Source organism: Megalobrama amblycephala, linkage group LG22 (assembly GCF_018812025.1).
Source record: "Megalobrama amblycephala isolate DHTTF-2021 linkage group LG22, ASM1881202v1, whole genome shotgun sequence".
Classification (NCBI taxonomy): Eukaryota; Metazoa; Chordata; class Actinopteri; order Cypriniformes; family Xenocyprididae; genus Megalobrama; species Megalobrama amblycephala.
Window position 1 is genome coordinate 14,496,200 of NC_063065.1, and position 27,715 is coordinate 14,523,914.

General features: G+C 34.9%; 3 protein-coding genes and 1 long non-coding RNA gene across 10 annotated transcripts in view; 2 read left to right on the forward strand and 2 right to left on the reverse strand.

Annotated features, from left to right (window-relative positions):
• fndc3bb (fibronectin type III domain containing 3Bb) overlaps window positions 1-5,953 on the reverse strand; it is an 85,395-nt gene extending 79,442 nt beyond the window's left edge. Inside the window, exon 1 of one of the 3 annotated variants that reach the window (XM_048174928.1) lies at window positions 5,750-5,953. The gene's annotated coding sequence lies outside the window, so the exon portion shown is untranslated. The remainder of the gene's footprint in view (window positions 1-5,749) is intronic. The other 2 variants (XM_048174927.1, XM_048174926.1) reach the window with 2 other exon arrangements.
• LOC125258095 (neutral cholesterol ester hydrolase 1) lies at window positions 241-16,039 on the forward strand. Of its 5 annotated transcripts, XM_048174932.1 has the most exons (6): window positions 8,143-8,200; window positions 8,355-8,418; window positions 10,903-11,134; window positions 11,247-11,316; window positions 11,419-11,590; window positions 14,402-16,039. In XM_048174932.1, the coding sequence occupies exons 1-6, from the start codon at window positions 8,178-8,180 to the stop codon at window positions 15,020-15,022; spliced, it is 1,182 nt and encodes a 393-aa protein (XP_048030889.1). In that variant the 5' UTR covers window positions 8,143-8,177; the 3' UTR covers window positions 15,023-16,039. The 5 variants fall into 5 exon arrangements, with proteins under 5 accessions (XP_048030886.1, XP_048030890.1, XP_048030889.1 ...); XM_048174929.1 differs by lacking the exons at window positions 8,143-8,200; window positions 8,355-8,418 and adding an exon at window positions 241-419; XM_048174933.1 differs by lacking the exons at window positions 8,143-8,200; window positions 8,355-8,418 and adding an exon at window positions 4,784-4,974.
• Window positions 15,645-19,388, reverse strand: LOC125258097. Its single transcript, XR_007182532.1, has 3 exons — window positions 19,249-19,388; window positions 19,129-19,174; window positions 15,645-15,700 (listed from the first exon to the last, which is right to left on the reverse strand). It is a non-coding gene; the product is annotated as an uncharacterized LOC125258097 (long non-coding RNA).
• On the forward strand, window positions 17,877-21,942 carry LOC125258096 (neutral cholesterol ester hydrolase 1-like). Its single transcript, XM_048174935.1, has 5 exons — window positions 17,877-18,122; window positions 18,260-18,491; window positions 19,112-19,181; window positions 19,285-19,456; window positions 20,809-21,942. The coding sequence occupies exons 1-5, from the start codon at window positions 17,985-17,987 to the stop codon at window positions 21,427-21,429; spliced, it is 1,233 nt and encodes a 410-aa protein (XP_048030892.1). The 5' UTR covers window positions 17,877-17,984; the 3' UTR covers window positions 21,430-21,942.
• The last annotated feature ends 5,773 nt before the right edge of the window (window positions 21,943-27,715 follow it).

Here is a 27,715-nt window from a genome sequence, read left to right on the forward strand (position 1 = left end):
CTTCTTCAAACCTACTCCAGCCATGCTAAAGTGGGAATAAACATGTGCATGTATGTACAGAATGAACAGGCAGCACTCTCCACCACAGTCCCTTTCCCTCCCTCTTCTTCTAAAGGTCAATAGGTCACATTCCTTATCCTGATTTGGGCCTCAGCTATAAAGAGGCGAGCTACGTTAGTGTGTATTTGTGTTACAGGACATCTGTACCAAACATGTTACACTTAATAGCTGTAGACGGTCAAGGTTGTAGGTAGATCACCCAATTCATGAAACATCTAATGCAAAGCATAGCTGGATCTGGCTACATAAGAGGCTCTTATGATCAAAAAAGATGTGATGCTCAGCAGAAGAGACAAGGACCAGTATCCACTCTTCAATCCAGCCTCCAGCAACTGATGGCTGATGAGATAGAAGGGCAGGTAAAGTTTTGTCCCATCACCTAAAAATCCGTTTTGTACATTCCAATGCATCTATGCACAAAGAGAGCAAGATAAGAAGGGAAAGAAATACCGAATGATGATCTGAGATCTGAGCTCTGAGCTGAGAAACATCTCAACAATATCTTTGCTCCACCAACAAAATAGTTTTTAGAGTAGAATAAACCACTGAATGTTTACTACACTGTAAAAAAATATTTTCATGATTTATCACTTTATTCATAATTTTCATGATTTGTTATTTTTTCTTTTGTCAAATAAACTTTATTAATGTGGTTCAGATAACATAATATTTTGAGTTTCTGTTGATTAAACCAATCGCCTTCATTGTATTAACTGTGAAATTTTTAATTTCAATGAACTCAATTTTAAGGCAACCAGGTAACTTACTTTAAGTTAAACCAACAATTCTTTTTTACAGTGTAACAATACAGTAGCGATAATAATGAATGGATCTGTGTTTTCAAACAAATTAAAAGAATGCTTAAAGACGTGCTATTGGAGCTGTCTGCAATTTGAAGCCGCATACTACCGTTACAATTTCTGTCATAAAAAAGATACGGTAAAAATATTAAGAGCAGTAAGCTATTATAGAATTCTGAATTCAGCCATTGTTGTTCATTTTATTCCTGAATGAATCTGTTTTATGAATAAATTTGCTGTATGAATAACTCAATGACTCCTACAAAGACAGATTGAATTCAAAATAGCATACTATGAATTCATAAAAGAGTGCAATCATCCACTTTTTCAGTGACCTTCATTCCAGAAGTATTTTTCACATTCATTATTTCCCATAGAGATATTTAAAGTAGTCTTTGTTAAAGATTTATAAGCGAAGATCAAACCAACCAGTTACGAGGTGAATTACCACATTACAAATTGATTTGAAGCAAAAAGGTATTTGATTATTGGACAAAAAAGACAAAAGGTACAAGATTGTGTACTTAACGGATTAAATGAGGGGAAAAAACTACAATCCCATGAAGCATTGCGAATGATAACTGAATTAAAATGGAGAAGAATTTTTTTTTTACATGATAGATAGATATAGCAAGATTAGTATAACAAATAAACAGATCAGTTGAATGACTGATTCAATGACTTGCTCAAAGACAGTCGTTTTTATTCCAAAAAAATCTGTGTTTTTGAACAAATCAATTTAATTATTCAATCACTTGTCATCACCTTCTAACCTTCACCTTCTTCATAACAATGTAACCTGCAGAAAGAGTCGGTAAAAATCACTACGACTAATGTAGAGACTGGAATACTCAAACAGAGAAAAGTCCTAGTGCAGTTGTATTACATTAAATGGAACTACTTACTCATACTTACGGGTTTGTTTAAATCCTTAACCATAACCAAAAACCGTGGAAAGAATCCAACAGAATTTCACAGAAGGAGAGACCTGTGGGTTTTTTTGCTCAAGGGTATGATGGTGATTAGGGTTCCCAGAATTTCTCCACTTCATGAATCACCCATTCCTAAACCAGATCTTTAACCACTACCACCATCACCCTTCCCCGTGCTAAATCCTTTCCTAAATTCCTCACAAATGTACCATGAGTTTCTCATTAAAACATCTCAGTTACCCTCAGGGTAGCTGGCATTAGAAATAATTCGGCACAACCAATTCGATAACTACAACAAAGAAGTTCTGACAGCTCGACAGATCATTACAATTGCTCTCAGGAAATAATGGAGACAAATAAAGCAAAACAACTCATTATCCAATTCCATTAGCACAAACGCTTAAGCATTTCTGTTACAGATAACATCAGCTCTCTTCAAAGTAGAGAGGTAGTGGACAGCAGAGAACCTAAAAAACAAACCTGTTGTACTAGACATGACAGCACAGGATGAGAATGAGCAATAGCTATACTTAAATCAATGCAGTGACAAGTAATGTCTTAAGGCCCCGATATATACTCACAGCGAAGTTCTTCTTTATTCACCACTTAGGGATAAAGAGAAGTTTGAAATATCTTTTCAATGATATACCGTTAGCAAACTTCTGACGCCGACCTCGCTGCTGAGAACGGAATTTAGATGAATACATAAATATTTGCTGCACGCTTTCCTCTCAATAACAAAATTGAGAAAAATTACAGTGGTGCGAAAACAACTGTAAAGAAAGCATCTGATCATAGCAACATTGATATATTTGCTCCAGCTCTGCAATTTGGCAGTCCAGTCAAGTCACCCTAAGTTTATTTATATAGCACTTTATTCAATAGACTGCTTTAAGCAAGCAGCTTTACAGTACTGAACATAACAAAAAATGTCACTTTCAATTAGAACCTAGGGCTGGGCGATATATCGCATTCGATTGTCACACGCATTTCGTCAGTAAAGCCGGTTCCCTGATTACCGCGAAATCGCCATCACCTGCTTTCAAATGGAGCGCCATTTAATAGACAGAATCGTAGATCACTGACAAGCTGCGCAATATCGCGTTCGTTATCGCAGATGAATCGCCTTCGATAATGAACGCGATATTGCGTAGCTTGTCAGTGAACTACGGCTCTGTCTATTAAATGCCGCTCCATTTGAAAGCAGGTGATGACGATTTAGCGGTAATCAGAGAACCGGCTTTACTGACGAAATGCGCGTGACAATCGCATGCGATATATCACCCAGCCCTATTAGAACCACAACTTTAATTTCTACTATAAAGCAGCTCATGTTTTTACTCGTGTCTGACCTTGATGGACTAAACAGAAGATTTCCATGCCAAAGAAGGCGGAGCCTCAGAGCTCACCTATGTAATTGCCATCGACCAATGGTAGCTCAAAGATGTTTACCAGCTGAAGCAAACTTTTCCAGAAAGTTCCATTTTGAACTCCCGAAACGAATTCCAAATTAACTTTGTATAGGCCTGATTTTGTTTGAAATTACACCAGTTTATTCTTTGATTTCACTTGAAGTATAACGGGGGCTTTACTTTTTCATTGCAAATGTTCGCTATGTTAGCTACAAAAACTATTTTTACAATAACAATCAAGCATTAGTAATTATTTGTGTAACGTATTGATAAATGTTAGATGTTAGAGTGTCATATCATAACTGTTAAATTTAGGTTGTCTTTACTCAAAAAATGTGATGAAATCTACCCAAACAAATTAAGTGCAAATTGTTACCTCAATTTTGTTGAACAGATCCTATAGGTTTGTTTTTACAGTGTACCCACAAGCACTGCATTCTTTTAATGTTTGAGTTTGGGGCCAAAGGGCTGTAGGGTTGGGAGGGGGTCAGGGTACGCCTGTGTGTTTTAATGGGGGTGTGAGATGCTGACAAATCAGTCCTCACACTTGGGTCAGGTTACCACCACAGAAATGTGCATTTCCTTCCCAGGACATCATTTAAAGCATCATGTATAATAAAACTTTAGTGCACATTAGTCTGCAAAACCCTATGTTTGACATAAACCGTCTCAAATGGGGCTGAGTCTGCTGCTGTAAAGTTTAAAACCTTCACATTACAGAACATAATTTTCACTTTTTCACTCTAAATACTACAGCAATGACTTAAAGGAGAGAAATCAAACTCGACGCCAAGGTTGGAGTCTCTAAAATCTACAAGGCAGCTTTCTGCACCTCAAGATTCGCTCTGGAATGTCACATGACGTCATGTATTTGGGATCGGGTTTCCTCTGCCTAAAAGATCCGGTCCACGATATAATCCACAACCCATATTTGTGTTTTCCTTAAAAACTCCAAAAACACATTTTGTGACAGTATGTTCCTTTCTTTCACATGTTTTTTTTTTTTTTTTTACATGTGAACACTATCATTCTCAAAGGAAACAGAGTAGAACAAAGTGTCAACACTGCAACAGTTGAACACTCCCCTTTTAATCAATGAAGCTATCTACTTAGGGAGTCTAACTCATTTTGATTCGGTTTAACAAAATGATTCAGAGATTCTTTTACGACATGACATAACTGTCATCATGTGACGCTTGTCATCCCGGCAATAACACAAAATTATTTCATAAAATGTGTATGTGCATTGATTAAACGGTCACATAATCAACTAAACATAAACATTTCTAATATATATAGCACACACACATGTAGGCTATATATAATATATACACAATTCAACATCTTTAAATTAATAGTTTAATCTTCCTCCATTTTTAATTTCACTGTCATTCACAATGCTTCATGGGATTGTAGTTCTTTCCTTCATTAAAGCTGTTAAGTATACATTTATATATACATAAATGCCTATACATAAATGCTGTTTGTAATATATCTCTTAAGTACTTTACATCCCATCTGTCAAATCCTCAAAACTCCCCAAATACTGTGCAGACAAGTTCAATGAGTTGGTGATTTTTAAATTGAGAACCTCAGGGACTGATCTAGTCTGATTAAAGAAAGAATCGTCCAGGGCTGCCAATGAGAAACGCAGCCCAGACTGTTTTTATGAACAAGTTCAAGTGATTCATTTGAAAAGAATCGACTCAAAAGAACGCTATTCTACAATGCAAGTTCACACAGCTTCCCACCAGAACGCGCTCCCCTGAAGTGAGTGTATGTAGACAACTTTGTTAATGCCATTATAGACGGAACTGGATATTATGTATACAATATAAATCACACGTCATACTCATTGAAATGACGTTAACAACCCAGCCGTTACGACATTATATTATTCGCGTGACGCTTAAGCAAACAACTTGTTGCTGGGAATTGACGTGTCACTTTCCAACTGTCTTTGGCATCTTTACCAGTCTTGTTCTTAAATATACAAAGGTTTCATGTGTAATTGGCAAATGAAATGCAATATGATTATATTATATAAACAGCCCCTGTGTTGATTAAAAAAAAAAAAAAAAAAAAAAGTTTCGTAATGAACGGTATCAAATTCCAGAATTTTCCGGGAAAGATGCAGGACAGAATCACAATAGCGAATCCTCCTTTATTAATTCTCCTTTTGACGTTAGGAACGTCGTGGAAGTACATTTTGATAAAGCAGTGTTAATGAGGACTACGAATTAGTAGCTACTTTTTCCTGCATAAAAAAAGTAAACAAGATAGGCTAGCCTAAAAATTGCAGTATTTCTAGTTACAACACAGCTGTCAAAATAAACTCATGTAAATCAGCTCAAGCAAAAGTTTTAAGAGTTTAAAGCACTAAGTTTCGTTTAAGTTTCGTTTCGTTTTCCATTAAATTCAAGACTTCCCCTTCCCATCAAAGAGTCAACCGGCTCGCGCTTTTCTGCAACTTGAAACTTTGCGAAACAATGTCTCAGCGCGCGTCGTAAAATACATTACTTTGAACAAAAACGCGTCTACTTACCTTGGGTTCAGTAAATCTTGCTTATTAACACTTTAGTCCCTAAATGCCCGAAATAGAAAGCATGTCATTCCGTTGCTGCGAAGTCCACGGTGGACCAGACCAGACCAGAGTGGAATTCCGCCATGTCAATTATGTGGAAGCGCACATGGGGGTGTAGAATTTACCGTATTACACCAAATACTCTCCCGATCCATTCCATCAGCGACCGCATCCGCACCACCGGACAAATGTCTGATGATGATGATGCGGATAAACAGGAATGTTAGGAGAGATTGCCCTCTTATGAAAGATTAGTCTCGACTAATCTTTTTCATACATTTTCTTAAACTAGCTAGCACTGTTGTGGAAATTTGACAAGCTTGAAATAGAAACCGGTTAAAGCAGACTTTTTTTTAACGCATTTTTTATTTATTTATTTATTTATTTATTTATTTATTTATTTATAAATGATTTTATATATAAAATATATTTTATATAGGCTATTTATATATTATACATTAATATTTATTTATTTAGGAGGCATATTGCAACTTAATAATAATAATAATAATTATATGTTTTGTTATTTCAAAATACAAAGAAGCATTGATGTAAAACACATTACTGGTGTAAAAGTCATGTGCTTTATCCACAAACTTATTAAGTTCCTTTTTTGCAGGTTTCACATCCTCAAATATGATACACAGGATTTTGTTTAGGTCTAAGAATGGGATATGATTAGCCTACATAGCTGAGTAAATAATAATAATGATAATGACATGAGCAGATAAATACATTACCAGTTTATTGTTAATTTAGTCATAGCACTGGTAATGATGTATTTTTATTGTGATGGTAGTAGAGATTATTGTTACTATCATTGTCATTATTATTGTTATTATAAAACTGTGATATAATAGGATAGGGTTATATTACATGATTATTATAAATACCGGGACATATTAGAATGTTTATGATAATGAGGATTATTATATTGTATTATTGTGATTATTGAGATCTACTTCTTTCCACTCCCTTTCGAGCAAGTATTATATGTGTAAATAATGTGTGTGGATATGTGTATAATAATTGTAATGTGTATATATGTGTGTATATGTATGTGTGTACGTGTATGTAGGTATATTATATATAGGCTATATATATATATATATATATATATATATATATATATATATATGTGTGTGTGTGTGTGTGTGTGTGTGTAGCTATTATGTGTAATGTATATGTATACACACACACACACACACATATATATATATATATATATATATATATATATATATATATATATATATATATGTATGTATGTATATGGGAGATAAACTGTTCTATTTTTCGATGTATATTGTGTTTAATATATATATATATATATATTCCTCTTGAAATAAGCTTAATCACTCAATCAGTAAAAAGATATCTCATAAAAAGCCACAGTGGTGGAATCTGTCTATAATTTCACACTCCCATTAATATATTCTATGGCTACACATACTAATAACCCTGCATTGTTGAATGTTTATCTTATATTTATTGTAATATTATGACATTCCAAAATTCATGAATCAAAGTTTTTGAAACACTTTTTATTTGCCTGATTTGTGGGTCAAATGAGAAATCTTGCTTTATTTCTTATAATAATAATGTGATTGACATTTACAGTATGAGTGAAAATCTATGTATTTTTGTTTTTTGTTGAAATGCTATTTAATTAAGTTTAAAAAAAGATGTAATATATTTCTATAGCAAAAAAGTATAGTAATCAATCAGTCAGTTTGTGTAGAATGGGGTGACCATATCATAAAGAGAAGCTACAGCGCCACTTAGTGGTCATTAACATTACAGTAATCAGATCTCATATTAAAAAGAGATTAGTTCACAGTCTGGGATTAAACAATTGAAGCGAGATTTATCAGGACATTAACAACCACTTCAAAACGAATAGCAATCTATTTTTTACAGTCTATGGTAGCATTATCAAGATGACTACTAGCCTATTATACATAAAAATAGGCCTATAATTTCTTTATAAACAGAATCGTAATTGTAGTAATAGCATTTGTTGTAAAAGAGGAAAAAAAACGTGTAGAGGTTTCATAACTGGGCTGACAGACATCTGATATACAGTACATTCCAATGTGACGTATGCAAACAACTGTTACATGATAAAGCGTGAAGAATATTTCAAAATAAAAGTCACCGTCTACAAGAAGAATACAGTGCTGAGAAAATAAAATCAACATGATATGTCGTTTATTTAAACATTCGCGTAAATTTCGATTTATTCAACAATACATGATTGGTAAATAATGCTAACCATCAACGAATAATATGCACAAAATAAAAAAGGCGGACTCAGAGCTCTCTAATACCCGAGGACTTTTAAAGTAAAATTTGCTGTGATTTCAAAACCGCTGCTCTCTGGGGTCAGATGGGGTATTACAACATCATACGGTCAGTCACTATGTCAACTCTGAGACCGGTGTAGTTTTACAAGTTTTGTTTGTGTTCATTTAACTTATTCCATCATAATGATGCGGTCCATTTTGTTCATGGCGATTTTAATGTCAATAGCAGCTGCTTATTATATTTATCTGCCTCTGCCCAGCACTATATCAGAGCCATGGAAACTCATGTTTATGGATGCAATATTGCGTGGGGTAATGCATGTGGTAAGCCTTTGCATTTGTTTCCATTATATAGTCTATAGAATATATAAATAGGCATAATTGTCATTTCAATGTGGATACATTATTTAAGCATAAATAAAAGAGGGATAGCTAATGCACTCATTTAGAAATAGTGTTTAATATTACATAAAAAAATTTGTGAAATGCACGAATAAAGTTTAAACACTTAAGAAGGAGAACTATAACTATATGCTATAACTATTTCTGAATATGGAGTTTGGAATATGTTTGGTGTAAAAATAAAATTATTTATTTGTCTTTTCATCATATTTTTACTTCAGTTAATTGAAGAGTTTGTTGCATTATTTTTTAAATGTTGAATTCTAATGTAGGATATGCCAAAATCACCAAACAATTTATGTGTTTAAATCTACCAACTTTTCATGCTTGGTTAATTTTATACACAATTTTAATACAAAAAACTTTGGATTTGAGCCTCTAATGCTGCTGCTGCTGCTGCTGCTGCTGCAAAAAAAAAAAAAAAAAAAAAAAAAAAGTAATTGTAAACCAAACTTCATAATCTTTAGGACATTCCTTATATTCCAAATGGAATTTTCTTAAAGAGATTTTCTGAGACTTATAGTGTGTATAACAATCCTGCTCTCTGATCCTACTAATGTTAAGTCTTTTTTCATAGAGCTTAGCTCATGATCTTGGACTGAGTTGCCCTTTCAATGGTGTAAAGTGCACTGTGTCATGGGATGAAATTAGATTTGTTTCACCATTTTACTTCAATTAATGTAATATTAAAATTTGGATGTTTGTATGATTGTTTTTAATTGTTGACCTTTGATATGGGAATTGCCAAAACCACCAAACACTTTATGTGTTTTCATGCTTGGTTGATTTTTGTTAGATTATGCTATATCTAATATCTCTCAATAATACAGAAAAAACGTTCGATTTGAGGCTGTAATGCTGCAAAAAATCAAAACAAAGAAAAAAACTTCATAATCTTTAGGACATTCCTTATGTTCCAAATGGAATTTTCTTAAAGAGATTTTCTGACCCTAGGGTATATAACAATCCTGCTCTCTGATCCTACTAATGTTAAGTCTTTTTTCATAGAACTTAGCTCACGATCTTGGACTGAGTTGTAATGTGATGTTGTAAAGTGCACTGTGTCATGGGATGAAATTAGATTCATTTCACCATTTTACTTCATTTAACTGAATATTAAAGGTGCCCTCGAATGAAAAATTTAATTTATCTTGGCATAGTTAAATAACAAGAGTTCAGTACATGGAAATGACATACAGTGAGTCTCAAACTCCATTGTTTCTTCCTTCTTATATAAATCTCATTTGTTTAAAAGACCTCCGGAAAACAGGCGAATCTCAACATAACACCGACTGTTACGTAACAGTCGGGGTGTACGCCCCCAATATTTGCATATGCCAGCCCATGTTCCCAACATTATGAAAGGCATTAGACAAGGGCAGCCAGCATTAACGTCTGGAGCAGCACAGCTGAATCATCAGACTAGTTAAGCAAGCAAGAACAATAGCAAAAAATGGCAGATGGAGCAATAATAACTGACATGATCCATGATATCATGATATTTTTAGTGATATTTGTAAATTATCTTTCTAAATGTTTCATTAGCATGTTGCTAATGTACTGTTAAATGTGGTTAAAGTTACCATCGTTTCTTACTGTATTCACGGAGACAAGAGCCGTCGCTATTTTCATTTTTAAACACTTGCAGTCTGTATAATTCATAAACACAACATCATTCTTAGCATTAGCCATTAGCCACGGATCACAGCCTTAAATTCATTCAGAATCAAATGTAAACAATATAACAGTATACAATACTCACATAATCCGATGCATGCATGACGAACACTTTGTAAAGATCCATTTGAGGCTTATATTAGCTGTGTAAACTTTGTTTAGGCACTGTTTAAGGCAAGCGCGAGCTCCGTGGGCGGAGAGCACGAGAATTAAAGGGGCCGCACAGCATAAATCGGCTCATATTTAATGATGCCCCAAAATAGGCAGTTAAAAAAATTAATTAAAAAAAATCTATGGGGTATTTTGAGCTGAAACTTCACAGACACATTCAGGGGACACCGTAGACTTATATTACATCTTGTAAAAAAACGTTCGATGGCACCTTTAAAATTTGGATGTTTGTATGATTGTTTTTAATTGTTGACCATTGATATGAGAATTGCAAAAACCTCCAAACATTTAATGTGTTTAAATTGACCTGTTTTCATGCTTGGTTAATTTTTGTTAGATTATGCAATATCTAATATCTCTCAATAATGCAAAATAAAAATGTGGGATTTGATCCTGTAATGCTTTTAAAAATGCAATAGTAAACTGCCATAATCTTCACGAGGACCTTATGTCCCTTCTGAAGTAATGGAATTTTCTTAAAGAGATTTGCTAACCCTTATAGGGTGTTTAACAATCCTGCTCTCTGATCCTTCTAACTTTTAGTCTTTTTTTTCATAGAGCTTTTTTGCTCACGATCTTGGACTGAGTCGACCTTTCGATGTTGCAAGGTACGCCGCGTCATGGGACGTAATACAGGGTCCACAGTCCATCCCAGCCGTCCGGGTCACAGATACTTATTTTGCAGGGGTGGAGGCACAAGTGTTTGAGCCCACAGCATCAGATCAGGAGCTGCATTTGAAAAGAGGTGTGGTCTATTTCCATGGAGGTGGATGGACGCTCGGCAGTGGAAGTAGGTGAAATGCGTGTGATTTCATATTAAACATCTTTTTAAAAATGTATGTTGTGGACAAAAGTAGTGAGAAAAAAATACATTGTTTATTTATTTTCTTTTTCTTTGAAAGAGATGCAAACATATTTCCTTCAGTGCAGGACTATGGCTGAACAGTTGGATGCAGTTGTAATATCAATTGAGTAAGCAATGCACGTTGTCTACTGTATAATTTTATTGCTACATCCTTAACAAACTCAATTATGTTAATTTCCGGCTGTCATTTGTATAATTTGTATGTTCAGGTACAGGCTGGCTCCAGATGCACGTTTCCCAGATCAGTATAATGAAGCCATGCGGGCCTCAAAACACATCCTGACAGCCGAGGTGTTGGGTCGGTACAACATAGACCCAAAAAGAGTGGCTGTGTCAGGTGACAGCGCCGGGGCCAACCTAGCCGCTGCTGTGGTGCAAGAGGTACGAGAAATCCCTGCAAATGAATTTTCACTATTGAGGAGAAGGAATCCACAATAGTGTTATGTTTATTTTAGTTTTAATAATATTTTGAATTAGCTTTTATTTTTATATTTTTAGTTTTCATGTTCATTTTAGTTAAAGTTTTAGTCATTTCATTATGTGCTTTTGTCATTTTTTAGTTATATATTAGTTATATATTAACACATTACAAGTAACTTGAGTTATATAATCAGATTACTTTTTCAAGTAACTAGTATTAGTTAAAAATGACACTACTTTTAAAGTTACTTTTTCAAAAAAGTAATGCAAGTTACTTTGTTATCCTATTTATTGGCTGACAGCTCTTCTGTCCCCATGTTGAGAGGACTTGGGAGTAAGTGCAGAGGTGTTGTGTGCGCTGTGTGATGATGCGTATTGTAAATGTGAGCATGCATTTTACTCATCTCACTTGCACAAAAACAGATGTATCTCTGGTTACATTCATGCTTTCAGCATTAGCACTGTGTCTACTCAAATACTCTTGAGTGTGTTGTTGTGTGCTCTGTAGAAGTTGAGTAAAGCATTGACTTTCTGACTCAAATTTTACAGCCACAGCCTCTTTGCATTACAGCAGCTTTAGCTAGAGTGGCTTCTGCTTCCTGCTCTCTCTCCAGAGCATCCAAGGTAGCTTCTAAACAGGCTTGTTTCTTTGAGAACGAAGCACGAGCCAAGGAAGCCTCAGCCTTTGCTTGTGCCTTGGCTGCAACCATGCAAGCATTTGAAGAGACTGATGACTTAGTTGAACAGGAGGACTTATATATATATATATATATATATATATATATATATATATATATATATATATATATATATATATACAGTACAGTCCAAAAGTTTGGAACCACTAAGATTTTTAATGTTTTTAAAAGAAGTTTCATCTGCTCAACAAGGCTACATTTATTTAATTAAAAATACAGTAAAAAACAGTAATATTATGAAATATTATTACAATTTAAAATAACTGTTTTCTATTTGAATATATTTCACAAAGTAATTTATTCCTGTGATGGCAAAGCTGAATTTTCAGCATCATTACTCCAGTCTTCAGTGTCACATGATCCTTCAGAAATCATTCTAATATGCTGATCTGCTGCTCAAGAAACATTTAATGTGTACAATTGTACAAAATATTTGTGTACAATCTTTTTTTTCAGGATTATTTGATGAATAGAAAGTTCAAAAGAACAGTGTTTATCTGAAATCTAATCTTTTGTAACATTATAAATGTCTTTACTGCCACTTTTGATTGATTTAATGCATCCTTGCTGAATAAAAGTATTCATTTCTTTAATTTCTTTTCAAAAAAAAAAAAAAAAAATTCTTACTGACCCCAAACTTTTGAACGGTAGTGTATAATGCTACAGAAGCTTTGTATTTCAGATAAATGCTGTTCTTTTGAACTTTCTATTCATCAAGGAATCCTGAAAAAAAAAGTACACAACTGTTTTCAACATTGAAAATAATCATAAATGTTCATTGAGCAGCAAATCAGCATATTAGAATGATTTCTGAAGGATCATGTGACACTGAAGACTGGAGTAACGATGCTGAAAATTCAGCTTTGCATCACAGGAATAAATTACTTTGTCAAATATATTTAAATAGTACACAGTTATTTTAAATTGTAATAATATTTCACAATATTACTGTTTTTTACTGTATTTTTAATTAAATAAATGGAGCCTTGGTGAGCAGACGAAACTTCTTTTAAAAACATAAAAAATCTTAGTGGTTCCAAACTTTTGGACTGTACTGTATATATATATATATATATATATATATATATATATATATATATATATACTTAAGCAAGCCCATACTGCATGTAATGTAATGCATTACTTTCCATAAAAATTAACTAAGTAACACAATCAGTTACTTTGTTTAGTACGGAAGAGGATTAGGGCCAAGCAATAATAAAAAAATAAAACCATCTCGAGATTAAAGTTGTTAAATTTCGAGAAAAAACTTGTTAAATTTCAAGAAAAAAGTCAAAATAAAATGTTGAGAATAAACTCGTTAAATTACGAGAAAAAACTTATTAAATTTCGAGAAAAAAGTTGAGATAAAATGTTGAGAATAAACTCATTAAATTATGAGAATAAAGTCATTAAATTACGAGAAAAAAGTCATTAAATTATGAGAACAAATTCGCAATTTAACAAATTTGTTCTCGTAATTTAACAACTTTTTTCTCATAATTTAATGAGTTTATTCTCAACATTTTATCTCGACTTTTTTCTCTAAATTTAACGACATTTTTCTCATAATTTAACGAATTTGTTCTCGTAATTTAATTACTTTATTCTCAACATTTTATCTAGACTTTTTTCTCGAAATTTAACGAGTTTTTTTCTTGTAATTTAACGAGTTTATTCTCAACATTTTATCTCGACTTTTTTCTTGAAATTTAACAATTTTTTTCTCGTAATTTAACGAGTTTATTCTCAACATTTTATCTCGACTTTTTTCTCGAAATTTAACAAGTTTTTTCTTGAAATTTAACAACTTTAATCTCGAGATGGTTTTATTTTTTTTATTATTGCTTGGCCCTAATCCTCTTCCGTAGTTTAGAGAGAAACGCAATATTGTAATGCATTCACATTTAAAAGTAACTTTCCCCAACACTGTATATTCCAATTTATTGCCAAGGCTAATTTTTTAATTTAATATTAGTTTTTCAACTAATATTTATTTATTTCAGCTTTATTCCAATTAAAAGAAACATTTTAAATAGTCCACAATCACATGTATTTATCTCTTTGTTCACAGATGGCTTTGGACAGTAGCATTTCTATTAGGTTCAAAGTTCAGGCCCTTCTCTACCCCGTGCTTCAAGCCCTAGACTTCAACACACCCTCGTACCAGCAGAACGGCAACATTCCCATCCTTCACCGTCCACTCATGGCCCGCTTTTGGCTGGAGTACCTACACGGGGATCCGAGACTCGTTACATCTTTGCTGGCAAACAACCACACTGCTCTGAATCAGAACCAGGAGATGGCAGCAGCCAAAGCCAAGATCAACTGGACCAAGCTTCTTCCGGTGGCCTTTCAGAAGAACTATAAACCAATGGTTCCGCTTCACGGTGACCCAAAGCTGGTGGAGAAGCTGCCAGGCCTGCTGGATGTGAGAGCGGCACCTTTACTAGCTGAAACAGAAGTGCTGAAGGCCGTGCCGCCCGCCTACATCATGACATGTGAGCACGACATCCTGAGAGATGACGGACTCATGTACGCCACACGACTGGAAGAAGCCGGAGTCCACGTCACTGTTGATCACTATGAAGATGGTTTCCATGGATGCCTTAGTTTTGCTTTCGGGCCCTTTCGATTCTCTGTGGGGTTTCGAAGTTTTAGGAACTACATCCGTTGGTTGAAGGAGAACCTCTAGCAGAGCTAAAGTTTTCTATTGTTATGTTAAATATATTTAGATTTTTAAACATTCTCAAATGGTTTTTAGATTTATAATGGCAAGCAACATGTCAATGCAACTGATTATTTGTGAAGAATTGAATGGGAATAAAAGTGCAGTGTTCAGGCCCAAATAATGTCATGCCCAATTAATTTTGAAATAATGTTTCAAAAACAGTATTCTATTGTTTCAGTAGCAGCGGGCTTAAGATACAGTAGTATGTATTATATGGATAATGCCACATAATGCAAGATGATCCTGATTATATAAATATAAATAATTCTGCAGAGTGTGACTAAAAAAGACCATTTCTGTTTAAAAATATATATTATATATATATATATATATATATATATATATATATATTAACAGTTAAAATGCCTTTCTCTTTTTTCCTAAGAGCAGCTGGGAAGACAAGATAGTTCATGTCTCATGTCAAGATTTGCAGTGGTGTGCATTTTTGTGTACGCGCACACACAAGCATGCAATTGTGCTCTCTGCCCTAGTTTTGTGCAGCTGCATCTGGGCGTGAAGTCTGCACAGATGCACATTACCATGCCTCAAGGAGTGTATCTTAATGAGTAGTACCTTCTGAATGCATGCATTTATGTCTTTGGGAAATAATCCATTAGTATTGCTGATTTTTCACAGTGGAATCTGTGTAACAGAAAAAAAAGAATCTGTAAAATGATTAAATGTAAATACAATATAAATGAATTATAATTAGCATAAAACCATAAAAATCATGTGCTTTGTCCACAAAATTATTTCAGGTTCCACATTCTCAGGCATGGATTACTGTACCCAGGGCTTAGTTTAGGACTGTTTATACTGTCAGTACAAATTTCATAATTTCACACTTCCATCACATTCTACTGTGTAAAATGGTGTGTTATATCAACATAATATTTATTAATATAGTATATATTTGATGTATGTATGATATGATGTCCCAAGATCATTAATTAGAGTAAAGAGAAGAGACAAATCAGAAAACCTCGTCTTGTTGTTAATTTTTGGGGAAATGTAAAAGTGAAAAGCTGTATGACCAGTATATGAACAAACAATGGCTTTGCCTGACATTGATTCATTCAAAATTAATCTTAGAGGCAACAGACATGCAGATTATTTCAAAATAAAAGTCTCTAAGTCTCTACGGCAAATCCAGTCAAAGACTATAGATATATGTAACCCCTCTAACCTGGGTCTCCAGGGTGGGAGTCGGACACTCTAACAAGGAGTCTAAAGGCTGCAACCTCTAGCATCAGTTACTAGAGCATCTCTTGAGATCAGAGAAGTGAGGTTTACTCACACAGCTACTACTAGCTGGCCTCCGAGAAGATCCGGGTCACGACACCAATGTAACCCCTCTACCCAGGTCCTACTCGCCCCGCTCTGCATGGGCCTCAAACCTGGGTCTCCGGTGTGGGAGTCGGACGCTCTAACAAGGAGTCTAAAGGCTGCAACCCCTAATGTCAGTCACTAGAGCATCTCTTGAGATCAGAGGAGTGAGGTTTACTCGCACAGCGACTACTAGCTGGCCTCCGTTAGACAGACGGTTAACTCCTATTAGTTATGAATAGGAGAAACTGCAATGCATAACATGGCGGAATACATCCCGCCTTCAAAGTAAAAGAGCCAATCGCTGATTGATAAAGTTATTGTGTCACTGCATCTTCCGTTAGAAGCTTCGATTCCCATGGAAACCTGGGGCCAGTTGCATAAACGTGTATTAAGAACTAGTATGATCAACTAAAGGCAGGAACACACCAAGCCTACGATTGGTCATCGGGCAGTTTTTCTTCGTCGGCCGACTAAGTTTTCTCAGTGTGCTCCGCACCGTCGGCTGAAGTTGGTCCTCGTCTGCCTTTTTTCGCCCGATTCGAAATGTTGAATCGGCGTTGGAGCTCGTCGGTCCGTCGGGCCATCTGATCATTCTGATTGGCTGTTCGGATGCTGCCGCCTGCTGGTTCAGAAAGGCATTTCATCTCACGCAGGCGCAGAACTGACGTGCTGCTTGGCCGTCGGCTGTCGAGCGTTGGTTTGGTGTGTCAGGGCAACTTTGGACACAGACGCTGCTGACATGAGCCAACCCCGTAGTCTGCTTTCGTCGCCACTAGTTCGTCGGCGTCGGCTTGGTGTGTTCTGGCCGGTAATCAGTCTTACTTTTCGGTATTAAATTAGACCAAACTAAGTTTTTATGTAACTGATTTAAAAAAGTTATGAACAGTCTTAAAGAAAAAAATTTGATGACTAACTTGTAAGACTAGACTTAGCAGTTTATGCAACCGGTCCTTGAGACTCTCGCTTAGGACTGCACATGCGCGTTGGCACGTCTAGCCTGAAAAAAGCATAATTTGAGCATAAGAAGCAACATTAATGTGACAGTTCTTGTTGGATTTTGATGCTGATTTGAAATATGTTATTTAATTGTGAGTTCACCAAGCAGTTATGAGATTTCAGGATTCCCCCATTCAAATAGATAGGACTTGTGCAAATATGGCCGCCGAGTGATTTCCGTGAAAGGGACTTTGATCCAGTAGAGAAGAAAGTAGTACATAATTTAACATTGACAGGTCGTTTGCTTAAACCTTATTTAAAAAAATAATTATATTATAAAAAATTGTTATATTAGACCCACATCACCACAAAAGCTTAATATAATTGCTTTTGCAGTAGTTATATGCGCTTAGGAGTAACTGATCTAAAAATATGTAATGCAATCAATTAACAGAAAAAAAAAAACACGAATAAAAATTCAAAAACCACTGCAGTGAAATAAAAACTTAAGTTCGACAAGAGGACTTTTAATATAAAAACATTTCTGTGAATGTCATAATCTCTACTGTGTAAAATCAGGTGAAGTGTCATCCACTCCACACTGCATGACATTTGTGCAGCGGTCCATTTTAATGCTCCTTTAACATAACGTTAATTAATAATGCGGTCCATTTTGATAGGGACGATTGTCCTGTCAGTAGCAGCTGCTTATTATATTTATCTGCCTCTGCCCAGCACTATATCAGAGCCATGGAAACTCATGTTTATGGATGCTATGATACGTGGCTCGATGCATTTGGTAAGATTTTGCATTGGAATACGTTTATATGTAACATTGGCTTTTATATATATACACTTGTAATGAGGTAACAGGATTTATGGAGTTTACTAAAGAGTTCTGCTGACAAAACACAACTTTTTGAATTTATCTCGTAGAGTTTTGTCGCTCACGACCTTGGACTGTGTTCCCCGTTCGGTGTTGTAAAATACTTTTCGTCTTGGGTGGAGGTGAATAGTCACCAGTCCAGCCCAACCATCCGGATCACAGAGGCTTCCTTTGGTGGAGTGGAAGCACAAGTGTTCGAGTCCACTGCTGAAGGGCAGGAGCAGCGTTTGAAAAGAGGGGTGGTCTATTTCCATGGAGGTGGATGGACAGTCGGCAGTACAAGTAGGTGATAGTTTATGTTAAATTGCATATGATTTCATGTAAGGCAAGCCTTCTGTTGAATGCATCAGAAGTTGTAGAAGAGGTAGCTCAGCAGTCTCAATGCTCCCTCATGTGGTACAGAAAGGAAAACTCCTCAGTTTAAAGACACCATGAAATCAATTCATAGCAGGGCCATAACCACCATAGACAGTAATTAGAAATGGCCAAATTGAAAATTCTGTCATTTATTACTCACCCTCATGCCGTTCCACACCCATAAGACCTTCGTTAATCTTTAGAACATAAATTAAGATATTTTAGTTGAAATCCGATGGCTCCGTGAGGCCTTTTTTTAATTTAAATATGCTTTTAGTACCTTTATGGATCTTGAGAGAGGAAGTGTCATTGCTCCCTATGAAGGCCTCACGGAGCCATCGGATTTCAACTAAAATATCTTAATTTGTGTTCTGAAGATGTGTGGAACGGCATGAGGGCAAGTATTAAATGACAGAATTTTGATTTTTGGGTGAACTAACCCTTTAATATTTATCTATTTTGAGTCCTAATTAGGAAACAACGGGGCGTTTGTCCAAATTTCGATAGCAGCAAAACCTCTTTAATTGCTCTTTTTTGTCTTTAAGAGATGGAATCATATTACCTTCAGTGCATGATGATGGCTGAAGAGCTGGATGCAGTTGTGATATCTGTCGAGTAAGCAATGTTGGACATTTTTTTAGTTCTTGCATATGGTCTTTAAATTATTAAAGGCTTTACTTACCAGATTTCATTTGTATATTTTGTTTTGTATGTTCAGGTACAGGCTGGCTCCAGATGGACGTTTCCCAGATCAGTATAATGATGTTTTTCAGGCCTCAAAACACATCCTGACAGCCGAGGTGTTGGGTCAGTACAACATAGACCCGAAAAGAGTGGCTGTGTCAGGTGACAGCGCTGGAGGGAATCTTGCCGCTGCTGTGGCGCAACAAGTATGAGAAATCCCTTTATCAAACTGTCATTGTTACAAATCAATTTTCCCATTAACATCACAGGTGAATAAAGTAAAACATTTAACGTACACATATCACCATACTTCCCCAGTTGATTAATCACAGTACATTAAGTCAACTCTTTTGTATTACAAGTTTTCTGAAATGTTATGTTTAAAGGTGCCCTAGAACTTTTTTTAAAAAGATTTAATATAAGTCTAAGGTGTCCCCTGAATGTGTCTGTGAAGTTTCAGCTCAAAATACCCTATAGATTTTTTTTAATTCATTTTTTTTAACTGCCTATTTTGGAGCATCATTATAAACGAGCCGATTCAGGGTGTGTGGCCCTTTAAATCTTGTGCTCCACGCCCCCGAAGCTCGCGATTGCCTTGAACAACAAAAAAAAAGTTCAAACCACTAATATAACCCTCAAAATGGATCTTTACAAAGTGTGCGTCATGCAGCATGTCTAATCGCGTAAGTACAGTGTTTATTTGGAAGTTTACATTGATTCTAAATGAGTTTGAGGCTGTGCTCCGTGGCTAACGGCTAATGCTACACTGTTGGAGAGATTTATAAAGAATGAAGTTGTGTTTATGCATTATACAGACTGCAAGTGTTTAAAAAATGAAAATAACAACCGTCTTGTCTCCGTGAATACAGTAAGAAATGATGGTAACTTTAACCACATTTAACAGTACATTAGCAACATGCTAACGAAACATTTAGAAAGACAATTTACAAATATCATTAAAAATATCATGTTATCATGGATCATGTCAGTTATTATTGCTCCATCTGCCATTTTTCGCTGTTGTTCTTGCTTGCTTACCTAGTCTGATGATTCGGCTTTGCAGCTCCAGACGTTAATACTGGCTGCCCTTGTGTAATCCCTTTCATAATGTTGGGAACATGGGCTGGCATTATGCAAATATTGGGGGCGTACACCCCGACTGTTACGTAACAGTCGGTGTTATGTTGAGATTCGCCTGTTCTTCGGAGGTCTTTTAAACAAATTAGATTTATATAAGAAGGAGGAAACAATGGTGTTTGAGACTCACTGTATGTCATTTCCATGTACTGAACTCTTGTTATTTAACTATGCCAAGATAAATTCAATTTTTGAATCTAGGGCACCTTTAAGTATATGTATCCAAATGATGCATTATCTAATTAAATATGCACATATTTGCATACATTTCCAGAACAGAAACCTGAGCTTTAGATAAAGCCAGGTTTGAAATTCTTTTTGCTTCATTTTGTAGACATATTAGTGTGCCATAGTATGTTATTAAAGATATTCATCACAAAAGATTGCTAATAATCACATGTATTTATCTCTTTGTTCACAGATGGCTTTGGACAGTAGCATTCCTATTAAGTTCAAAGTTCAGGCTCTGGTCTACCCTGCACTTCAGGCCCTAGACTTCAACACACCCTCGTACCAGCAGAACGCCCACATTCCCATCCTATACAGACCAGTTGTGGCCCGCTTTTGGCTGGAGTACCTCAACGGCAATCAGAACCTTGTTCCGGCTTTGCTGGCAAACAACCACACTGCTTTGGATCAGGGCCAGGAGATGGCAGCGGCCAGAGCCAAGATCAACTGGACCAAGCTTCTTCCGGTGGCCTTTCAGAAGAACTATAAACCAGTGGTTCCGCTTCACGGTGACCCAAAGCTGGTGGAGAAGCTGCCAGGCCTGCTGGATGTGAGAGCAGCACCTTTACTAGCTGAAACAGAAATGCTGAAGGCCGTGCCGCCCGCCTACATCATGACATGTGAGCATGATGTGCTGAGAGACGACGGACTTATGTACGCCACACGACTGGAAGAGGCCGGAGTCCACGTCACCGTTGATCACTATGAAGATGGTTTCCATGGATGCCTTAGTTTTGCTTTCGGGCCCTTTCGATTTTCTGTTGGAACACGAAGCCTTGGGAACTACATCCGTTGGCTGAAGGAGAACCTCTGAAGACACGATATATCTAACCAAGTTGTGATCCAAATTTGAAGTTGATATCACAAAAAATGAAGATTTTGTTTAGACGCTGTACCAAAAATATCCACTGGGTGTCACCACTGGGTGTTTTTATGCATTCTCCGGTAACAAATTAATAGATTTTTGCCAAGATTTCACATCCATCACAAAACAGTCACCAAATATGGAACCTTGAGACTCAGACCTTTCCAACGATATGTGTTTTGTCAAGATTAGAAAAGGTTTTGATTATAATGTAGTTAAAACGATTTTTGTATTATGAAACCTGACACCGCCCACTAGGGGAGGAGCCCGCTAAAAGAATTAGAGCACCGTTTCCGTGGTAACGTAACGTCCAATTTCAAAACAGTTTCCACAGGATGAACTTATAGTTTGTAAGCTTTCGAATGATACGTAATTTATAATGATTACCAAAATATGTGATATGAACAAAGGCGTTAAATAAAAAGAGCGGGACGTGACAAATGTAAGTGGACTATAATGGCCCTGTCCCAAGTGGCACCTTAAACACTCGCGGTCTTCCTATGAGTCCGCACTTTCGTGACGTAATGCCGCTTTGACTGTCGGGAAGATGTCTGCTGTGGAGCTCGGCAAAAGTGCGCATCGAGAGCATATCGACCGCAAAGGGGGCGCTTTTGAAAAATTGAAAATTCAAAAATTTATGATTATAATAGTAAGAAAAAAACAGCAATAAGTCAAGTAAAAAAACAGTATTTTTACTTTAAAAAAAAATGTATTAAAGGTGCTAAAGAGGATGTTTTTGTTTTATACATTTTTGCAATATTACTTGAAACTGTCTTTACTAACTGATAAAAGACTATTTATTAGGTGCACTGAAAGGAATATTATTAATATACATCATCTGTGCACGAGGTAGGGCCTTAAGAACATCAGCCAATCGTTTACACGATCATCGCGTAAACGATTGGCCCTCTGGCTTGTCAATCACTGCCATTACGTTCCTTGTGAGAGACATGCGCGGCTGCGCGCTCCAGTAACTTTCCACACTCCACAGGCGCCGCATGCAATGTTTTTGTCAGGAGACAGGAGTAACAACTGCAGATTATGAGTTACCTGAGGTGAGTCCGACATAATGAATCCACTAACACGATACAGCGAATGCCGGTGGTAAACACTCGTGTTCCAATACTCGTGCACGAGTTTTGGGAGGCGTTACCTCGAAATGAGCTGTGAAGGAGGGGGGTTGTTCTTACGCATGCGCTCATTTCAAAAACTCACTAACGGTCCTTGGTTTCTCAGTCGACGAAAAGATCCTCTATATCACCTTCAATAATAATATATCATTTTGGGCTTGACAGAGCTTTCAGGGACAGATATAATTCTAGATGGATAGCATGTTCATAAAAATAGGTATATGTCATAAAATCTTTTCTCAAAGCATATCAACATGTTTACATATAACTTATGTCTGTTAAAATACAACACCACTGGGAAAATGTTTCTTACTCTTGTCTGGGAATTACAACTTCTTTGGCAGTTTCTTTGCTGCTGGCAGTCAGCAGTTTTGACAAAAGGGAATTTCCTAAAAACCGGCGGTGTGGTGGTTTAATGAAACACGAGCTGGAAGGGAGTATTTGAGGGAAGCTATCCGTCAGTGTTAGCGCATGGGAAACGCCGGGGGGTTCAGATAAGCGCCGTGGAATGCGGCTCTCACTGTTTTTCTCACCTGTGAGACCTTTAACTATTATTGCACCTTTGGCTTTTTCCTCTAATTGAGAGTGTGGAGACAATAATCGATTTCAGTCGATGTTTACAGGCACTACCATTATTCTCAGGGAAAAATGTAAAAGAAGGATCTGAGAACCAATTATTATACAGACTATCTAATACACCCATATTTATCTCCTCCTTTTCAGCTAATGTTGTTTTGTAACCACTCTGCATGCCATTTTCGAAACTGATACTACTATCTTCTCTCAAGTATGATGAGTATGTGAGTCACTGTAGCTTGTAATCATGTTTCTTTTGAAGCGGTGTAAAAATATAACAATTGTTTCGGAACCTTCTTGATTATGTGATTTCTTGGCTACACAATAAACCAATGATGATGACTTGCTTTGTGACTTTGTGTACACAAAAGATGCCACTGTTATTCAGCACTGCCCACTGGAAAGAAAAATCACAAAATGCACATCTGCATCAGCAATAAGATTAAATGGAGATCAAATGAAGTCTCCAGCATCTTAAATAAAAGACCTATGCAATTTCACATTTGTCTCCTCTAATATCTTGTACCATTCAGATTGTACCAAAAAAAGATTTCAATGAACTAAAACATTTCTCATCAAATTATCTGAGTTATCCACATTAATTTTATTAGTTCATTTAAATTTTTCTTTATTTTAAATTGTTTTATTTTTTAAGTAGTGATGTCAAATCGATAAATCGCGCTTAATTGCATCTAACAAAAGTTAAATAAAATTTTAATTTATATAAGTAGTGACGTCAAACCGATTAATTGCGATTAATAGCATCTAACATAAGTTAAATGAAGTTTTAATTTATATAAGTAATGTAGTCAAACCGATTAATCGCGACTAATCGCATTAACATAAAAGTTAAATGAAATGTTAATTTATATAAGTAGTGACTTCAAACTGATTAATCGTGACTAATCGCATCTAACATAAAAGTTAATTCTTTTATTTATATAAGTACTGACGTCAAACTGATTAATCGTGACTAATCGCATCTAACATAAAAGCTATTTTTTAATTTATATAAGTAGTGACTTCAAACTGATTAATCGTGACTAATCGCATCTAACATAAAAGTTAATTCTTTTATTTATATAAGTAGTGATGTCAATCCGATTAATCGTGACAAATCGCATCTAACATAAAAGCTATTTTTTAATTTATATAAGTAGTGACGTTAAACCGATTAATTGTGACAAATCGCATCTAACATAAAAGTTATTTTTTTTTATTTATATAAGTAGTGACATCAAACCGATTAATCGTGACTAATCGCATCTAACATAAAATGTTTTTTTTTTTATTTATACAAGTAGTGACGACAAACCGATTAATTGTGACAAATCGCATCTAACATAAAAGTTAATTTTTTTATTTATATAAGTAGTGACGTCAAACCGATTAATCGTGACAAATCGCATATAACATAAAAGGTTTTTTTTTATTTATATAAGTAGTGTCGTCAAACTGATTAATCGCGACTAATCGCATCTAACATAAAAGTTAATTTTTTATTTATATAAGTAGTGACGTCAATCCGATTAATCGTGACAAATCGCATCTTAACATAAAAGTTAATTTTTTTATTTATATAAGTAGTGACGTCAAACCGATTAATCGTGACTAATCGCATCTAACATAAAAGTTATTTTTTTTATTTAAGTAGTGACGTCAAACTGATTAATCGTGACTAATCGCATCTAACATAAAAGTAAATTTTTTAAGTAGTGACGTCAAACCGATTAATCGTGACTAATCGCATCTAACATAAAAGTTTTTTTATTTATACAAGTAGTGACGACAAACCGATTGTGACAAATCGCATCTAACATAAAAGTTAATTTTTTTTATTTATATAAGTAGTGACGTCAAACCGATTAATCGTGACAAATCGCATATAATATAAAAGTTAATTTTTTTTATTTATATAAGTAGTGACGTCAAACTGATTAATCGTGACAAATTGCATCTAACATAAAAGTTATTTTTTTATTTATATAAGTAGTGACGTCAAACTGATTAATAGTGACAAATTGCATCTAACATAAAAGTTAATTTTTTTATTTATATAAGTAGTGACGACAAACTGATTAATTGTGACAAATCGCATCTAACATAAAAGTTATTTTTTTTATTTATAGTAGTGACGTCAAACCAATTAATCGTGACAAATCGCATCTAACATAAAAGTTAATTTTTTTTATTTATATAAGTAGTGACGTCAAACCGATTAATCGTGACAAATCGCATCTAACATAAAAGTTAATTTTTTTTATTTATATAAGTAGTGACGTCAAACCGATTAATCGTGACAAATCGCATCTAACATAAAAGTAAATTTTTTATTTATATAAGTAGTGACGTCAAACTGATTAATAGTGACAAATTGCATCTAACATAAAAGTAAATTTTTTTATTTATATAAGTAGTGACGACAAACTGATTAATTGTGACAAATCGCATCTAACATAAAAGTTATTTTTTTATTTATATTAGTGACGTCAAACTGATTAATCATGACTAATCGCATCTAACATAAAAGTTAATTTTTTATTTATATAAGTAGTGACGTCAAACTGATTAATCGCGACTAATCGCATCTAACATAAAAATTATTTTTTTTATTTATATAAGTAGTGACGTCAAACCGATTAATTGTGACAAATCGCATCTAACATAAAAGTTAATTTTTTTATTTATATAAGTAGTGACGTCAAACTGATTAATCGTGACTAATCGCATCTAACATAAGTTATTTTTTTATTTATATAAGTAGTGACGTCAAACTGATTAATCGCGACTAATCGCATCTAACATAAAAATTATTTTTTTAATTTATATAAGTAGTGACGTCAAACCAATTAATCGTGACAAATCGCATCTAACATAAAAGTTAATTTTTTTTATTTATATAAGTAGTGAGGTCAAACCGATTAATCGTGACAAATCGCATCTAACATAAAAGTTAAATAAAACTTTAATTCATATAATTAATTGTAAATATAATATATAATTGTAAATACACAATCCATTATGTTAAATGCGATTAATCGACTTGACAGAATAATTTTAAGTTTTATTTATGTATTGTACATATTTAATTGTTTTATAAAATTTGATATTTAGATCAAGTGGTAAAAATTATCACACACAAAAAAAGCAATGCTTAGGTCATGAGTCAATATAAATTCAATAATTTCTCATCAAATTTGTACTAGACCAACTAATCTGAGCTATACTATACATTTTTTATTATTATGATTTTACTTTAATTTTGTATAGTTTTAAAACATTCCACATAGTTCTATCCACATTCATTTTATTACTATATTTCAACAATATTATTTAATTTTTCATTTTAAATAGTGTTATATTTAAAGTTTTATTATTTTATGCATTGTTAGTTATGGTTTTGCTGGTTTTTGGTTTTGGTTTTTGTTAGTTATGGTTAGTTTATTTTTTGCTGAAGTGGTTGAAAATTGTGCAAGTAATGCTAAGGTCATGAATTTGATTCCCATTGAAAAACTGCTAAAAATGATGACTGCACTGGAAGGCTTGGGATATGAACATCTGGCAAATGCGTACATGAACTGAAATGAGTCATAACTGAGAATAATATTGAGATATGAAAAGCAAAGTCAGAGCAATAATCTTTTCTGGGTGTGTCTTTGCTGAAATCAAAATGCAAAACAGAAAAAGCAAAACCAGAAGACTTTTTTTGCCCCATTTATTTATATAAAAATGGTTTATTCAATGTTTGTTAGCTTCCTTTGAAGAGACTAAGAAAATTGTGCTGTTTTTTCTTTTCATAAACGACTGTGACAGAAGGATAAATTGCTAAAGTGAACACAGGCAGAGTTAGCCTGCAGGCCGAACCGAGATGATCCTGCTGACTGGAATAACCTGTTATCGTTCGTGCTGTGACAGAGAAACTGAAAAAAGCTGAGATGTTTTTATGTGAACCTACTCAAGAGTGTGACATGTCACGTTACATGGCCAAACTTGATCTCAAGAAGCTCGATGGCAAAGTGTGAGGCAGTTCCTGTTCCCAGCAGCTACATAACCCGATACACGTTTTCAAACTTTGCATGATTTGCCTTCAGGAAGAATTTTTCATGCCAACGTCTCAAATCCCACCCAGATTACGATGGCACACTGTAATACGAGTAGCCAATGATTAATCAGGGAACGCTGCGTGATTATTTTAAAGGAAAACAAAACCCAAAGTGTTCACATACCTAGTGCTTGGAGGAATGTTATCTTTCACATTGTTCATTGCTTCCTGAATTTAAGGGTAGTTGCTTGCACGAAGCCAAGCCTCATACTTCCCTGCAAAGCACTTCATTGTCAAAATTTAGAGCAATATTCCCGAGCTGATGACAAAGAAGCCAGTTAGACACTCAGTAACTCATTAAAATCTTTTTTTTTTTTTTTTAAATAGGGTTGTCTGTTAACTATTTGGCCTGATTTCAATTCTAACAGCTCCATAACAATAAAACAAGAAAGTTGAAGTTCTCTGGCAATGTGCACACAAATAAATA

Excerpts from the sequence above, each read along its gene's own strand:
- LOC125258095 (XM_048174929.1), top strand. The coding sequence starts at position 267 with ATGAAACATCTAATGCAAAGCATAGCTGGATCTGGCTACATAAGAGGC. Across the intron at positions 11,317-11,418 it reads GCAGTTGTAATATCAATTGA|GTACAGGCTGGCTCCAGATG; the intron begins GTAAGCAATGCA and ends TTGTATGTTCAG. Across the intron at positions 11,591-14,401 it reads CCGCTGCTGTGGTGCAAGAG|ATGGCTTTGGACAGTAGCAT; the intron begins GTACGAGAAATC and ends CTTTGTTCACAG.
- LOC125258096 (XM_048174935.1), top strand. The coding sequence starts at position 17,985 with ATGCGGTCCATTTTGATAGGGACGATTGTCCTGTCAGTAGCAGCTGCT. Across the intron at positions 18,492-19,111 it reads ATGGACAGTCGGCAGTACAA|AGATGGAATCATATTACCTT; the intron begins GTAGGTGATAGT and ends TTTGTCTTTAAG. Across the intron at positions 19,182-19,284 it reads GCAGTTGTGATATCTGTCGA|GTACAGGCTGGCTCCAGATG; the intron begins GTAAGCAATGTT and ends TTGTATGTTCAG.